The sequence below is a fragment of the Mchenga conophoros genome, linkage group LG10 (assembly GCF_057382185.1).
Source record: "Mchenga conophoros isolate Kocher_MC1m ecotype Shallow Benthic linkage group LG10, M_conophoros_male_GT1.1, whole genome shotgun sequence".
Classification (NCBI taxonomy): Eukaryota; Metazoa; Chordata; class Actinopteri; order Cichliformes; family Cichlidae; genus Mchenga; species Mchenga conophoros.
Genome location: NC_140535.1, coordinates 2,383,251 through 2,401,567, shown reverse-complemented (window position 1 = coordinate 2,401,567; position 18,317 = coordinate 2,383,251). Strand labels below are relative to the sequence as shown.

At 44.4% G+C, this 18,317-nt stretch overlaps 1 protein-coding gene across 14 annotated transcripts in view; it reads right to left on the bottom strand.

Moving 5' to 3' along the window:
* The window catches only part of auts2a (activator of transcription and developmental regulator AUTS2 a), a 351,111-nt gene that overhangs the window by 177,982 nt on the left and 154,812 nt on the right, over positions 1–18,317 (bottom strand). For all 14 annotated transcript variants that reach the window (XM_085288152.1, XM_085288155.1, XM_085288144.1 and 11 more), the window contains one exon: positions 18,148–18,249. In XM_085288152.1, the coding sequence (XP_085144278.1) occupies positions 18,148–18,249 (102 nt within the window). The remainder of the gene's footprint in view (positions 1–18,147; positions 18,250–18,317) is intronic.

Below are 18,317 nucleotides of genomic sequence, written 5' to 3'. Positions count from 1 at the left end.
ATGCAACGCTGAGGCTTTAAATCCGCTCAGGTCATCTGGCAGCAGAATACCAGAAAAGGTGGAAAGGTTGTGACAATTTTATTCCTGAGTAAGTTCATCAAAAGAAAAGATTCTGCAATATGGTAAAAATCAGGCTGTGGGGGAATCAAGGAGACGGGCAGTGAATACACAAACGTCCTTACTGATGAAACAAAACGTTCCACATGGCTTTGCATTCAAGAGGAAGAAAATCAGAGCAATGTGCAGTATTACAGGTAGACTATATTTAAACACCATCAGTGTGGAAGACTAACGGGCTTTGTTCACCCTGCTGAGATATGAAAAACAAGCAATACAAACATGGCCGCTCGATAGGAGAAGTGGTGAAAGTGCACATATTAACGGACACGCACCAGCAAAAGTTAAATGTTAAGATCATCTGTTCTCACACAGCAGCACCTGCAGAGCTGTGTGTCACTGCGACTTTACTAAATGCAATTCATGAACTTAAAGCACAAACAGTGAATCTTGGAATTTTGTTTTGGTAACAATTCCCAACATAAAACGTGACTTTTCGCACTTCTTAAATTACTGATCCTTGTTTTGTTTGATGAATTCATTACAAAATGAGACTCTTTCCTAATTTGTTGGGTGGGTGTACACTAGGGCTGTGCGATACGACCAAAATCTCATATCCTGATATAAAACATCTATCGTCCGATAACGATATAAATCACAAAAATGTAACATTTTCTGTAAATTCTGTGAATCTCGGGCAGCTCGACTTGTGTGAAGTGTTTCCAGCTGCGCGTCGTGTAGCTGGAGTCGAGTGATGTAACCGATGCATGAAACGATACATTTTTAGACATAAGTTGTAACGGCCGCCGTTTTCTTCGTGAGTATTTATTACACGGCGTGCTGCGGGGAGAAGCCTGTTCTAACGTTTGAGTCTAAGGTTCATTTTTTAGTCTCAACAGGATCTTGAGCTTTATTGTGAAAGGTTTATGTGGAACATAAACAAGCAGACACGCGATGCTGTTACCGTCGTCGTTGCTAACGACAACGCATAAAAACAGGCGCTTGTCCGTCCGTAGTGTGGTTATATTAAATATAAGAGAAAGAGAGAACTTTAAGAAATTAATATAGCCACTACAATGAAAAAATATTGCTGTAAACAGTTTATTTTGCGACATGATGAAACGATATATATCGTTATATCGAACAGCCTTTCTGAGGAAAGTCATTCCCATTTCAGGAATAATTGTTATTGTGTCATCCCTGCAACTGAACAATAAGAGAACCAGAGAAACACGGATACATGACTGCCTGAACTCTTCAGGAATAGTTCTCGTAAAGCAGATCTCAAAGCTCTTTTCAGATGTTGACCAGCTTTTGTTCTTAACTCGGCCAAGACGATTCCATACGGATCCAATAATGTGGAGGTCTGTGACTAATAGTGCTCCTCTGTGGGGGGGGGGGTGTTTACCCAGGTATGCTTTTAGTGCAGTGCGTTTGGGATCTTTAAGCTGTTGCCAATCAGATGCTTCCCAGATGGTGGATCCAAATCTGATCGTACTTTTCCATGTTCATCTCGTTTGACAAGAGATTCCTTTTCTGATGAGGCTTTGGAGAAAAGTAGTTGGATCAGCTGGAGGACTAGATGCATATCTCAGGTAGTCTTTAGGTGCTTTGATTATGCTTTAATGATTCACGGGTCACTGTTAAGTGACTTAAACAAACATTTCTCTTATAATGGTCAGGTACAAACGGACTGAAAGGAACGCTGAGCTGAAAATGAATCGGAAAACCTCCAGAGAGCACGGAGAGCTACGGCTCAAGACCACTTTAAAGGGTTAGCGTTACAAAGAAATATGCAGTGCACAGCAATCCAAATCCAGAGGTGCAGTTTATCTTATTTCTGTGACACAAACATAAAGCTGAAATTCATCATTTTAGTTAGAAACCTGGAACTGCTCAGCATGTTGACAAACATCATCCACAGGCAGAAAAATAAATAAACAAAAAAATCCAAATGAGATGCAGGAATGCTGGGTGTAACGAACCCTCTGTGGATGATGGGAATTCAGATTTCAGCCTCTTATCATTAAAAGTTTTACCGCTGACTGTTAGCTTAGGCTTCGCGTTGTGTTATTTTAGGAGTCACACATATATTAAAACAACAGAAAGTAGCTTACATCTTGGCAGCTATTTTTCATATATAAAATGTTCGATTGTTGGCGCCTCCGAGCAGCACGACACCCACACAGACCCTCACGATTCCTCGCTCATGAAATAAGACTGCTGTCTGTGCGTCACATGTCTGCAGTTAAACTGATTATGAATGTCATTTCACACACTTTTCACACTAGTCGCTTTAGAGAGAGAGTTCTGGTTTTTATTATGAAATCAAGTTTGTGTAGTTGGAGGGGAAGTGAGTCACAGGAACAGAATCTTTGTTTTTAATAACAACAGCGACTGAAACAAACGTCAGCATAACATCTTTGGAACATGTGTCTGTGAATACAGCAGGTTTGTGTTACACTTTAGATACATTTATGAACTTATTGTTTCCATTTCAAATTAGAGCCGCTGCCAGATAAGTAAAAATGAGCATCTCTGTTTTATTTTTGGTTCATTAAATAAAGCACTACACAACAGCCACTGTGCTGATGAGACCGACGTCTCCACGTTTATTCATCGAGCTAATAAAAGCGATGCTCTGACCCTGGTCAAAACGAGTCACAGTGTGACGGATGTTGTTTCCTCGTAAAACAGAGCTGCAGTTGGACACAGTCGCTAATCAGATGCATCCCTCTCTCTCTCTCTTTAACAATAACAACTAATGTGGTTAAAACATGGTTGTGAACAGATGGTCATGCAACTTCTTCTTCTCACAGTATTTTGCTCTTGAGCATTTGTTATCACGTTACTCGTGGTGATATATGTGGTGTGCAGCATCGCTGTATCCTGCACATAAGAAGGGCTCTGTCTGGGAACTGAAAAGCAAATTCAGTAAAGACCGCCACCTACAGAGGTAGACGGCAAAACATACAGGAAAGATCCCTCCCCCGCTCTCTCTGCGGTCCCCAGAAGCTATAATATCCATCTCTGGCGGTTCACTTGACATTTACTTGCCCTGCTTCTCCCGCAGCATTCCCCTTTCCTAACTGCCAGTGCCGCGTCTCTCCGGGGCTTGCCGACCGGGTGAACAGATAACAAACCTGTCAAGGCAGCTTTGTGGGGGGGAATAAATCCAGAGCTCGGACTGAGGTGGATGATGTGTTCCAGAGGGCTGCTCATTCAGGGAGAAGGGGGCTGACATAAGAAGCCCTGTGAGGTCTGGACTCCAGAGAGGCTGCCAGCAGTAATGTCGTGTTGCTACTTTAAAAGGGGCACAGCCGCTGTAACCTGATTAGATCTCAGTGGAGACATTTCAAATGGCAGGCACCCTTTTTACCCTCCATTTCACCCATTCTTTACAACCCTCCTTAACCATCAAAGAAGCCGTTAGGTGCTCTTTCTTTACCCTGCCAGACAGGTCAGGGGTGGAAGGTTGAGGCCGGGTGTGCCCTTTGAGGTACCGGCTGAAAGCACCTACTAGGGATGTATGAGGGCTGAGGGCTGTCTTTAAGGTGCTGATAACATTCACAGTGATGTGTTCCCAAGAGGTGCGCAAATGTCAACACTCTCCTGCTAAAGGCATATCGTCTGCGAAGAGAAAAGGACAAAGAGCTGAGGCAAAAAGATGCAGCACAGTCCATCTGTCAAGGACCATCACAGTGAATCATATATTATCATGCTTCAGCTTCTCAGTGCTGAGAGCCATGATTCCACGTTAAACCACCAAAAAAGAAAAAACAAGCTTGTTTTAATGAACGTCTCCCTGCGACCTTTAATTGTGCTCATCAATCACAAAACCAGTTACACTAAATGGACAGATCGTGTCTACCGATCCCTTCAAAGTCTTCACAGCACCTGATTAAAGGCTTAACAGTGTGAATGGCGAAGTTCAGTCTGTCGTTGTAAATGGACAGTAACTGTTAGGGGTGCAACGATACTCGTATCGATATTGAACCGTTCGATACAGTGCTTTCGGTTCGGTACGCATATGTATCGAACAATACAAAATTTTTAATTTATTTTATCAACTTTCCTTCTGACGATGCTGTCTGTGTTGAGCGCTCAGTGGATCTGCGCTCGACAGTGCAGCCTAGGCGGAGTAGTCGAACACAGATTCACTGAGCGCAGCGCAAGCTAGCGAGACAGACGTTAAGCTCATTGCAACATGGCAAATTGAACCTCCCCCACCCTCATTCAGATCTGGCCTTTGGAATTATTTTGGTTTTCATGTGACGTATGACCCTGAAGGTAAGCGAGTCATGGACTAAAGTAAAACAGTATGTTGGATGTGCCACGCAATGCTCAATTACATGGGTGGGAGCTAGTGTGTTAGCGCAGTTAGCTCGTTAACGTGTTGGCCGTCCAGCCCCACGCACGGGGCGATCCACGGTAGCTCGTTAACGGAGATTTGCCGTGTTGTGGCGTTAACGTCATTTCAACGAGATTAACGCTGACAGCACTAGTGGGAACACGACGAATATGACTGCACATTTACTCCGACATCATCCTAGTGCAAAGACAAGTGGAAGCAGACAAAAACAACAAGCAGCATGCTACAAACTTTACCCGAGTCATTTAGACAGCCGTTAGCACAGGATTCTCCTTATGGGGACCTGATATGTTTAATATGCTGCTGAGAATATAGCCCAGAAGAAGCGGATAGTATAGCTTTTATTTTGAAAGAGACATTTCTCTGTAATAAACTCTCTTTTCCAAAGATGAGGGATTCCTCCATCAGATAGATTATTTTTTATTATTTTGTTGTTTCAGCAACATTAAATTTAAAAACTGTACTTTTGAGTTAAAATATATATTTATAATTTAAATAAATGACAAATTAAAAAAGCATGAACATTTTTTTGTATCGAAAAAATATCGAACCGTGACACCAAAGTATCGAATGTTTTCCTCGTCCACACCTAAACGCAAAAACATCCTGGCAGGAGTTTTTAAAAATCGCAGTTTTCAGTGACCCAAACGGCGTTTACGTGTGGACGAAAGGCCCAAACATTTCAAAAATCCCCGTGTACGTGTTATTATTCGACACCGGGGTCCTCACAGCATTAACGCACTGGCCACCGTGTTACTGTTACACTGTTACGAGGCAGCAAACAGTCACCACCATCAGAATCTCATTATTCACCCGCCACTAAACCGAAAGCACGAGAAGAACATGATGGACTGCGACTGTGAAGTATATTAACTCGGAGAATTGGCAAAATGTCCTTTATTTAGGACAGAGTTTATCAAGCGTTCTGGGCAAACCAAGTGATGCATGCCCACTAGAAATTGGAGGGATGAAAATCTCCCAGGATGGTGCTAAAAACTGCACATCAATTACCTGAAGCACTGAGGCCTGTCTGCTCCATCTACATCTGAGTTCTGCCTAAAGAACCAAAATGTGAGCTCGCTATCCAGAAGGAGGTCACATCAGGGAAGAAAGAAAATATGCTTGGGCAGTGCTATTGTATACTCCAAACTAATGGAGTTAGCTGGCGCTGATCTCCAGTAAACAGCCTTGTGAGGCTTAGCAAGCAGCCTGTGTTAGACTAAGCCGTGTTTATTATCAAGCACAATCCTCAGCCTCATCAATGCTTAGAGAAAAGCACGGATGAATAAATGCATATTGTTTAGCTTAGGGTTAGCCGGAGCTGGAGCCTGGAATAAAGAAAAAATGAATTTAAAGCAGATGGTAAAATCCAATAAGCAAAGCAGAAGGAGGGTGCAGGCAGAGAGGAACGAGAACACTGGCTGCCTTTTCACTCGTGTTTCTCAAAACCCTGCAAAGCTAACAGGGAGAGAAAATACAAAGGCCTGTGTTCTCATTTTCTGTCTGAGAGCCCCACCAGGACTACTGAAACTTGCTTGATTTCCCCAGTCCAATTATATCTCTGTGCTCAATCCTTCCAGAATAGCAACATCACACCAAGGGACGCTGTCTGCCTAAGCGCAGCGTGCCTAATGGAGTCCCAGAAGTTGACTCCATTTCATTGCTCCTAACTAATGGGCTGTGATATTTTCCAAAACTGACTGCAGCTCTGCCCCCTGGAAGCTAATCTAGTCAGGGCTGTGCCGGACCCATCCCAGCAACGCGCCAGCCCGCCGCCTCCCTCCCTAACACCCCCCGCCACTGCTGCTGCTGCCTTTATGCAGGCCGCCAACACTGTCTGTCTCCTCCCAGCGCTCATTAGTGCTTTCTAGCCGGGTGCTGATTGTCAGAGGGCCCCTGTGATGCCAGCTTTCCCTCTGCGGCTGGTCTGCTGCGGTGAATTTAAGAGGACTTTAATTCAACTGGGCTGAAGAGAGTAGACGCAGTCGGGGACAGGTGGGAGGAGGAGGTCTGCATGGCAGATACAGATGTACGATCGCAGGGCCGCAGCTGAGGACAGGAACTCTTTCAGAGCTACCTATTGCTCTCCAATGGATACGCGTGCCCAGAACACAAGCATGAGAAGAAACAGTCAAACATAAATTCACCAGAATGGCTCCCTCACCGGCCATACTGTGAGCACAGAATGGTCCTCCAGATGGCTGTGGGACACACCAGTGGTGCAATACAATCACTAGCATGGCAAAAGTACCAGAAATAAATATAAAGAGCTTTAGATCATATAAAGACTTGGCCAAAACTTTCATTTCAATGATATATTTGTGAAAGAAAACCTGCCCTCCACGCGGATCTGCTTGTGCAGCTTTAAAGGAAAACGTGATTTCGTCATTTTTGATGAAAGGTTTGGTGTCTACAAACAGTATTTTACCATTATTGAATGAGAACACAAGAAAACAATTAATGAAATTAAACTACTGGAGAATCTCATTCAGCTTCAACTCCATCTCAAGAAGCGCTGGCGCGGAGCACAACTGCCTGCTTTTATCGCACAACGGGTTAATTCTTTTTATAATTACACCAGCAAACGTCAAACATTTGTTTTCCAAACTAATTGACAGAAGAAATAACAGTGGACTCTATTAGGCCAGAGTAAAGCGCTTAAAAGTGCCTTTTATATGGCGCACATGTAAAAAGCAATTATGCATCTTTCCTCCTCTCTACTAGCACCTTTTAGCCAGCGTAATCTGCAGAGTAGATTCACCGAGGATAGGAGGCAAAACTGTAATTATGCACATCGTTCACCTCGCTAAGTGCAGCACTCGAATGCAAAAAGCCAAGAAGCCTAAATGCACCACACCAGGTTGTCCTTATGCAAAGTGTAGGTCAGGCACCAGCAGGCACCAGGAGCTAACGGCAGTGAATGGTGCTGCAAACACACGCTCTGGCTCTTTCAGGGACACGAGGGAGTTAAGTGCCATGCTCCCTACTACTGATTATCGCACCTTCACCAGGCTGCCAGGTCTCCTGGCCCTCCATGCATTGATCTCATTTGGCCGAGAGATAAGGCAGTAATTGGATGAGGGCTTGGAATCAGATGGCCCTGCCTGGCTTGGCTAATTCCACTCTTCCTGGGCCGCCTGGGCCCGGGGCCAAAGGGGCAGGCCAAGGTTAATCCCATCCAATCCCCTGTACTACGCGCCCATTCACTGCCCTATGACCTTACTGCTACCCAAACACAGCTGATGTGACTCCTTTTGAACAAGTCTGAGCCAGATTGTCTAATTGGTTTACCAGAGATTTTACAAATGCACAGCGTGCACACACATCATTTCATATGCAAGCGCTCTGCTTAAAGCTTTTTGCTGAACATGTAACGTTGCGACATGACGATATCGTCTCCTACGATCGGAAACTTTAAGCAGAGTAAGCTTTCTAACACTAATGCAAAGTGAAGACAGACCCTGGTCCTTATATTATTGATGGAGACACATCTCTCATACTGCTGTGGAGGACATTTGTAATATGTCGTGGCAGGATTGACAGATATTGCATATGCAAAGCAACGTGGAGCAAAATTCTGATAATGCAAAACAAATAGCTCCAGTGCAGTTTCACCCTTCTTCACAGTTAGATCACTGTTGTTCCATTTAAGATGGCCAACCATGTTCGTTTCTGGGGTTTGTTTCGATGTAGGTACTGCGCTGTTTGAAATGGAAATTTGCTTGAATGAAAAACAAGCCTCTGAAAACGATCGCCAAGCCTCTTCAGGAACAAATGCAGCAGGGGACATGTGCCTCTTGGGAAACCCTAATCTTATTACCGCACACATTTATTCAATTCCACTTTCAATATCAATAATAATCAGAATGTGCCATGTGACGAGTCCTTTATGTACTGCTGACAGTGCACGACAGGAAGGAGACGTAATCACCTGGGAGAACATCGCTGCTGACAGCTGTGGATCAAAGCTTTTCTTCTGCAAATTAATCTCAGATTGTAATGCACCGTATAAATAACTACAACGTCGTAGAATATAGAAACATATTCACTGATCAGACAGGTAACAAAAGTTGACAGCTGCAGTTTATCAAAGTGAAAGTAATCCCATAATAATCCGCTGAAAATCTCTTAGAAACAAGATAACACTGAACCTCGATAACACAGCGTGGACATTTTTCCAAGTGCATCTACACTGTTGGGCAAAAGTCACTTTACTGCAATTATGAAAAGAAATGTATCAAGTTATTGTCAAAGTGTAAATGCATGTGACAACAACAACAGGAGAGCAGAGGGTGACACATCACAACCTCAGGCAAACTGGACTACACAACACACACAACACACAAAGAGGAACGACTGCTTAAAGCACAGAGAGATGACTGTCTGAGAAGCCAAACTGGATTTTTCATTTCAATTCCCAGCAAAACTCCAGAATTCCAAAGAGAAGCATCAGCTGGTCGCTCTTAACAAAGCGGGCGTTAAAAAAAGACCACGTACGAGACCAAAGCTACAGTGGAAACGGGACACTAAGGGAGACAATCAGAGGCGAGACGAGGCCAGCACTTGCGTGTCATAAAGACAACAGTAGAATGGCCATTCTGCAGATTCCTGGGGCCTGACATCTAGATTGCAGATGGATACATGCACGTTAAAACAATATCCCACCGACCAAAAAAATCATTTCTCATAGCTGTCTCTATTTACTGAAAGGCTGCTCGTCTCCCACTGGGGCAGAAACAAATGAAAATGTTATTTCTCTGCTCATGAACTCCTACCTAGTCTGGTTTTTCACTGCTGGCAATTTCATTTCTCTTCCAAATTTGACTTAAGCCCACGACTTGAGGGAAATAATGTCTCTGGAATAATCTTGTCGAACTGTAATTCCAGGAGCACTGTCTTGGTGCCTTCCTTGGTCCATATATGTGTCTGTCCATCTATCTACAGCATCTATTTGCTTATTTGTTGATGGCACTGTTGTTTTGTGGGTTAAGGGAAATTGCACTAGCTTTAGAAATAGATATGGAGTGACATCCGATGTCTGACAGTCGCGCTGTCAGTCACAGAGGTCTTCAATAAGAGAATAAACCTTCTCCGGCACACGGGATGAAGCGTGGCTCTGACGCCTTCCAAGAAAAACACGATATTGCTTTGAGACGCCGTCATTCTGTGCTCTGAAACACTTCTCTAGTATTTTGAAGTATTTTTGATCGTGTAAGTAGTGTCGTTTTTTCAAATGACACGTTTCCCACTGTACATAACAGGCATAACCACCGAAATAACTGCGGCACTGTTGACAACATCCCTGTACAGAAAATGGCTTTCCAAAGCTGTGTTTGCACCGTTCATTGGGATCAAGTTCTGAAACTGAAAACCAGAGAATTCATTCACATCATTTGATTGAGTCTTTTGATGAGAAGCATTTCCTGTAAGTGTTTTTGCTTCCAACAGTCGTAGAATGATTATTATTCTCCGAGTGGTTTAACCCTTTTCTTTGTTTGTCTCTGCGTATCCACGTTAGCCACGGTTACTGAAGCCTTCACCAATTTAAAGCAAAACCCAACTGATGAACCAACAAGCACAGAAGCAATGCTGCAACCTGTACGTCGTTTATTATCGTTTTCAAAGTCACTTCTTTAAGAATGATAACACGTGAAAGGATCAAAGCATCAGTGAAGCTTTTTTGCCCCCCAGTTTGTCAATCATTTCTGAAAGGCGTGTAGCTTTCCAATCATCAATCATTTCCGATCAGCCACACTTCAATGATACACGGGTTAAGTTTGCTGGGGACTCCCCGGGTACTTTTACATTCAGTTTAGCTCACAGATAGGCAGACCTCAGAACTTTGAATGGTTTAACTCAGCGGTCCCCAACCCCCGGTCCGTGAGTCGTTTGGTACCGGGCCGCGAGAGTTGAGGCTCAGGTGTGAAATGTCTGGTTTTCAGGGTTTTTATCGGTTTTCAGGTTATTTTGTTATCGTTTTATCGTTTACTCGGTTTTCCTGGGTCTTTTCACGTGTGTTATGAATAAATTTCTTTTTTTCGGTACCGGTACTAGTTTTATTTTGTTGCATTTTTCCGCGACACCTTAAAGGCCGGTCCGTGAAAATATTGTCGGGCATAAACCGGTCTGTGGCGCAACAAAGGTTGGAGACCGCTGGTTTAACTGAATTCATCTAAAGCAGCGGTCTCCAACCCCCGGGGCATGGACCAGTACCGGGCCGCGAGTTTTGAGGCTCGGGTGTGAAATTTAATGTTTTCAGGGTTTGTATCATTATTTTGTTATCGCTTTTATCGCTAACTCGGTTTCCCTGGGTCTGCTATGAATGAATCTTGGTACCAGAACTGGTTTTATTTTACTGTCGGACATAAACCAGTCTGCGGCGCAACAAAGGTTGGGGACCGCTGATCTAAAGCTGAAAGCTGCACACGAAGCGGTACAGAAAAATAAAGAGGCGTTTTCATCACGTCTTTGTTTAAAGCTGTTATGATGAGCCTCGCTGGCACAGAGGAGTAAGTGATGAGCAATGAATGGCCAGTCATGAGGGAGAGATGGTCTTGGACTCCCAGTGCGTTTGATTGTGTTTTCTCTGGTTCCCAGCTTGGGTGCGAGCACACCCCTACCAGGCCACTGTGATTCAAGTACACCCTCTTGCTCGGCTTCTCCTTGGGTGGGGAGTAAAAAAGGTGCATGTAGTGCTGTTTGTGAGCCTTTGCATATTTGTGTTTACATGTGCTTATAAAAAGAAATGCCAGTCGATGAAGACCTCCCATCACAAAAGAAAGCACCGCTTCCCTTTTTCTCCTTCATGCAGCCAGTTCCTACATTGCTCTCATTGCTATGGCAACCGGCGCTCTCTCCTTGGGCTCTGCATGCATCCAATCAGAGTGAGACCTTTGTAGCGATTCCTCCGGGCTTCACTTATTCAACTTACCCCACCGGAACAGCCTCCGCACTGAAAAGGCTGGAACAAAGAGAGGAGAGACTCCCTCACCAGAGCTGGGGATGACATAAAAAATTGGGGCTATAGGGTTGGGTTGCAGGGAATGCGGAAGTAATATGTAGCCAAGAGCAGCGGGATGCACTGCAAAAGCAAGAACAGGGTGGCAGCGCATAGCCATAGCCAATTTCAGTTCAAATTATGTGGAATAGGATTTGTTATTGGACGCCTCAGAGCCTGAATACTTGGCAAGTATCGCATGGCTCTGGCACTGGTTTAAGCTTGATAAGTCAAAATGGATTCCGGCTGAGCCTATTTATGTCATTCCTGAAAACATATGGATAGGATTCAGGCGCTCGATACTTTCAACCTTCAACAATGACATTCAACACCACTTCTCCAGTCCATTAATCTTCCATGAGAATAGATTTATCATCCACAGCAGTGAAAGACTGCATTCAGTCAGGATAAGCCAACAGTTTGCTACCACACCGACATCTCTCCGTGTCACTTTCAGCAATTAAAGCGCCTTACTTTGGATTTACAGGAATATATTTACAGCAAAGGTCACAATGCTTCTCTGATTTTTCTGTCGATGCCTCTGGGAGTAGTAAAGCATTATCAAAGCGCCGTGTATTCTCCACCCGAGGGCTGCTCAGACAATGAGCGACGCACCATTGTGCATCTCTCATTTTAATTATATTTCTTAAGAGGAGATGTGGCAGAGCTAAACTCTTGTAAATGTAGGCAGAGAGGCTGCTGTGCCCTCAGCGCTCGCAGAGACGCACCTCTCACTGGTCCCTGACGGACATTGCGCTGCCAGGAATTGGCAGGGCGATGGAGGCGCATGATAATTTTGCCAGACTGCAACGTCACAAAGTGTCATAATCTGCCCGCGTGAATGAGAAGAAAGAACAACAAAGGGAAGAGCACTTCCTGGGAGAGAGCCTATCAGGGCGATGTAGAAGCAGACAAATCAAGTGATGTCTAAATCCTCTGCCAAGCTGCGTTTGAGCCAACAAACCCGACAGAAAAAGAAAAATAAGGCAGGAGGCTCTGATTGTGGACAGGGAGACACTTTTGTATTAAAGCCCAGATGGCCTGAACAGTCCTGTTAAAAGCTTCTATTTCATATTATCGTTATGATCATTGAAGCAGATGATATTTAGGTCTAACGGTAAAACATCTCTCGTGCATCTCGGCTCGTCATTGTTCAGATTACTCAACCGAAAGCTGCTGAATCTGTGCATTTAAAAAGTCCTGAAATATTTTCTCCATATAAATGGGACGAGCGTGTTTTCCTATCGGCGCCCAAAGCACCGCTACATCTATTCTGCTGCTGTTCTTCACAATCTGGATTACAGGAAATCCAGTGTCTGTAAGAGACGCCTTTAAAGAGTCGAAAAGGTCCCTGCACTGCACTTCACAGCATCACTACGCACACGCCGAAGCCTCCGAGTACGATCCCAGGATAATGAGCTAATTATAGGTACAACATTCCAACTTCCATATCTAAATGCTTGTCTCTAATAAGAAACATTTCAAATTATCGAGCGGCAGACAGAGAGACAGATAATTGATGCAAGCAATTACAAGTTCTGTGTTGGAGCAAATTGGCCAGCATATCTGGACACGTAGGGGGACTGTGACCTCATTTACATCAGAGTGTCAGGAAATAATTGGAGAATGTACTGAGGAGGTGGGACGGACAGACGGGTCCGGTCGCATTACATAAGCAGTTAACTTGGTCAGCGAGCTCAAAGGGAAAAGGCCTCACTGCAGGGTCAAGGACGAAACACGGTGCAGCAAATCTAATCATAATAGTGATCTTTACAACAACAAGCACACTTTATGACATTGATTGGTTTCCAAAAGCTGTAATTTGAGCGTTTGAAATGGTTTCACCACATGCATGCGGGATTCCAAACAGGCCGCCGCACTTTGGTCGGAGAGCCAGTAATAACGGAGTTCAGCTTTACTAGCTGTAAGAGAAACTTCAGCTATGTTTGGACTGAAACCGCTTCAAAAGCTCGGGGAGGCTGTGTGCTCGACTTTTAACAATATCACTTCCAGATGTTTCATTAAAAACAACTTTCAAAGAGCTCACTTAAAGAAAACCTTCAAGGCGGAGACGGGCCGGGGTTTGAGAACCCGCAATTTTTCACATTTTCATTTCAGTCAGAAAAACTGCCTGAAATGTATTTCACTGCAATGGAGCCAGTAACACTACTGCTGGTCTCTCAGCAGTAGTGTTACAACATACATAAATCGCTGCCCTATAGAACAACAACACAGGGCAAAGGTATCCAAAGGGCTGGAGTGCACTGCTCTGTTACAATGCGACAGAATTCACTGAGAAATGCAGCTGATACGGGACGCAACAGGAAGCTTGGCTGACTGAAATATAGGGGTGCATTCATTACAGTCTCCCTCTTGTGTCTCTCATCAAGCTGGCTAATGCTGACTGGCGGGCTCTGACCCAGTACTGCGCAACTCCTCTCCACTGCACCCGCCTCTCATCAAGAGCCTTGGGTGGGGAAAAAATGGAGTAACATGCTGTTTACTCGCAATCCCAGGCCCGTAATTGCCAATTTATTTGATAGGCAGCAGGGTAATGATGGCATTTCACCCCTTGCCGCAGAGACTAAACGGGAGTGATTCATCCAGAGCTCCCTGCCCTCCCCGATCCAGCAAACTCCCTCTGCTCAGGACTGCTGCTTGCCTGAATGCCTGCCACCCAGGGGTGGGGTGCGGTGGGGGATGTGGGGGTTAGTTGCCATGTCGGCTTCAAACAAACCCAAAAGGGAACCCGGAGCTTCAGAGCAAACGCAGCTAAGCCTGCCAATTTAGCTGGGGTTTGGGGCTGAGGCAAACACGGCCGAGCTGATGTGCCATTTGTAGGCCTTAATGAGCTGGCAGGATGGAGTGAGGAGGGAAGGCGAGCGGGAGAGTAAAGGCTGCCAGGCCTGACCTCCTCTGGCCTCCATCTCCCTGCCAGCCAGCGCCAGGTCAGCAAACTCAGTTCATCTGCTTCATCGGAGCGAAGTCCCTCCGTGAGGGGAAGGGAGTGCTACAGCAAATATCATTAGCGAACTGTTGGTCTAATGAACAGTTGGGGTCAAAGCGAGCTCATGTCTCACACTGCTCCCTGATACTAATGAGTGACTTAGATGCTTTGTCTTTGTTTTCACATTGCAATGGAGCCTCTGTGCAGCAGGACCGCACGAGCGGTCCAGATTCAGTGCGCGGTGCCACGTTTCATACACAGACTTCTGTAGCAACAGACGCACGGAGCGAGCTGCAGGCATGCAGCTTTGCTAGTAACTTTTAATAACATTAACAAGTAAATTTACCATTTTAAATCATTCTGTCAGTCTGTCATACTGTCAGTATGGCAAAAAGTCTGAAGAAGCACGTGGGGACAGGAGGTGAAGACCCTGTTGTGTGACCGACTGAGGCAGTGGTTCCCAAACTTTTTTTGCTGGGCCCCCCTTTGTTTTACAAGAAAAATGTCCGCCCCCCCCACCACATGCACGAACACATCCTCCAACCACACGCGCCTCACCTCAAACATTTAGTAAACAATTAAGCAAATACAAGTAATCTGCAGTAAATTACAGGTAGTAAGAAAATAAACTATTAACTCTTTTACGCTGCGTCCGCACCTACACGGGTGTTTTTGAACACGCAGCTGTTTCGTCCACGTAAACGGCGTTTCGAATCACCGAAAAAGGAGATTTTTTAAAACTCTTTTTTTTGCGTTTACGTGTGGACGAGGAATACAGAGTTGGTCACGCAGCGTCAAAGGTATGAGCCTTTATTCACATCACGCTGTGCGCCACGTTTACATGAGATGAAATGCAGAATGAAAGAGACAAAATACTGTTAATCTGACTGTCTGCAGGTTTTACACGCAGTTACTGTCCCTCCATTTACAAAGGCAGCGGCGTCACAGTGGGATTATTTTACATGTAGTTGTTTTTTCCTGTGTAATAATGTTCAACATTGTGATCAATGCATTTTTCAAAAAACACCTCTCTGTGCAAAATGGGTTTAAAAACATAAACAACTGTGGGATCCTGTTTGTCTGTGAGTTGGAGAGCCCAGCGCTGCTCCCGACGCAGGGAAAACCAATCCTGCAGGGAGACCTACCTCAGCACCTGTGCAGGTGAAGCCAAAGGGAAGATTTGCTTCACCATATTTTCTAGTCTTTGGAAACATATTCAGCGATGCTTCATCTCCTGCTTTGCGTTTCTGTGGGCGCCCCGTGCTAACTGTGTCCAAGCATTTTGTCCCCCCCCCTTTTCATACCGCGCCCCCCCTGCAATGGCTCTGTGGGCGGGCCCCCCACTTTGGGAAGGTCTGGACTAAGGTGACGTGGGGGTCTTTATGCAGCCCGGCTTTCAGCACATCGTCTGGGACACGCTCAGTCTGCTGTGATGAAGCAGTGGGAAGCAGCGCTGCAGCAAAGCACACGGTTCCTACATGAGAAGATGCAACGACAAACAAACTGGGAACATCATTTTTAATTTAGTTCCAACAAAATGCACACATATGCTAACACCTCTCATGATATTGACTTCGAGGGCTTATTTCATATATTTAAATGCAATTGAATTAAATTCAATGGCTCTTAGAAGTCGCTGAAAAACAAAGGTGGACCCTAACACAGCGTGCAGTGCACATCATCGCAGTGACGGAGCAAAGTGTTTACCCACTGAAGTCGAGACAGATCGTACTGGGAACAGTGGTTTATGACTCATTGAATGGAATCTCCATCATTTATTTGAAATTACAACATGATTATGTTTCCATGCAAATACTTAAAAATGGAGGTGAACTAGAATAAGGAGGCAACGAATCAGGACTTTTACAGGGAAAAAATGACTGTACTGCACGATAAAGTTTATTGCAGACTGAAATTAAGGATTGCATAAGTACATAATCTTTTAGTAAAGATTGCAGATCTTTGTGGGGGGGCAGGCCATATTATGGAACAGCGTAATCTGTCCTAACGTCTGGGTTTTGTGCGCTTCTTTGAAAGTGATGTTTAAACAGCGATAATGAAAGAAAAGAAGTTCGCCTCAGTCACTGTAAGATCACACAGGCCGGCATATTTTGATTTACTTTATTGTAAGTTGGTAAGGAGCAGTCGTTATCACAGTTACACTGTAAAATAAAAGAACAGCCGGATATTAGGATTTCCATCATGGACGTCAGCATACTGCACTTTGAACTACTACGTAAAAAGGACAGATTATTCCACTCTGAGCCACGTATGTTTACATATTGATGGTGCAATATTGCTTTTCTGAAAAATTACCGTAAAATTAGACACAACATCACGTTAATTACATTTAGTTACAGTTTAATTATTTCTCTGTTTCCTGTAAAAACCTGACCTGTTAAAGCCTCGCTCTGGTTCGCCTGCCTTTACATATTTGTAGGTAAATATAATTACGTTGTCATTTCAAACAAATTGTGTTGAAATTGCATCTAATTACAGGCTGAGTTGCAGGCTGCATTATAAAGAGTTACCTAGATTCCTGCCCTTTTATTCAAATCTGCAGTGACATCAACTTTTTTCTTCACGATACTAAGCAATAACACGATACCATGAGAAACCGACTCATAGCATTCTGTGTGACAACAGGAAACATGATTAAATCAGAACTTACACATGAACTAAACTGGCTTTTATTCTACGTTCTTGTTTCAAACCTGTGGTGCAGCACGAGGTTGTTAGAGGTCACGGCAAAGCTGCCATAGTTTTCACGTGTCGGCCGTACGGATCTCAGGTGAGCAGATTTAAAACCTCCATCGTTTAAGCAAAATGTGTCCCATCACTCTGCAGCACTGTCACTAAAGTGCAGACAGAAATCAGCAGATATCATTTCAATTTCTGTTGTCAACATCAAATTACTTATTTCATTTCATGCCCAGTCGAGCACTGTAAAGCTACACGCAGAATCAGTTTTGCTTCAGTCGTTCGGCCGTGTCTTTCTCAAAGACGAGCTCGCCTCCCTACTGACAGCTTTAATTATGGCCACATATCTGATCGCTTTGCTGTAGATTCGGCACACAAATCAAAGCGCAGGGGTGGGTGTGCGGCAGCGAGGTCCCACGAGTCTGCTCGCTTTACATCTCGGAATATGTCGCAGGGCGAAGGGACACGCGGCCGCTCGTCCTTTTGTCAGGTTATACTTGCCTTCAGCTCGCACACGATGAATATGGAGCGTTTTTGGGTGCATTAATCATCAAGAACATGTCAGAGTAAGTGTGTTTGTTTCAAATGCAAACAGAGACTGGACTTGGGTGCTTTCTGAGGTCCAGCCTGGATCAGTCACACCCAATAATAACTTACCTTTAGTTTGGGTGAAAAATGCTGGTTCATTGCAATATAAATTTCAACTGTAACACTGCTGCTACTGCAACATGAACTGGCTTTGCAGTAATACAGTGCAGTTCTTTGAAAGTGCAAGTGTAATGAAATAAACTGGAAGTGCAGGCACAGCTTTCATTTTACAGCGTTTTAAGGCAATAAACAGTTCCTGCTGGGTTTAATCTGTTTAAACAGAAATATTATCAGTAACCACAAGCATTTTGTAAGGCTGCTAGGAAGTCAGATCTTAGCTTTACAGCTCAAGGTAAATGCCTTTTTAATATGTGCTTGTAATTAAATGACCAGGCCATCTGCATATATGCAGGAAATATGTTACACTCTATAAAAAGAGCTGTGACAGCCGGCGAGCAGCAGGTGTGCTCGTTGTGGTGCTCTTACGTCTGTCAGTCTGTCTCTGGAGCTGCTCCTGAAGGAAGGCTTGGACTCTTCGCTTACACTCTCACTGTCGCTGTCCTTACAGTTGTTCTGCCCTGGCTTCAGCTACAAAAACACAAAGAGAACAAGGGTTAAAACACAGAGTGTTAATGTGCACTTTAGAGCTGCGCACG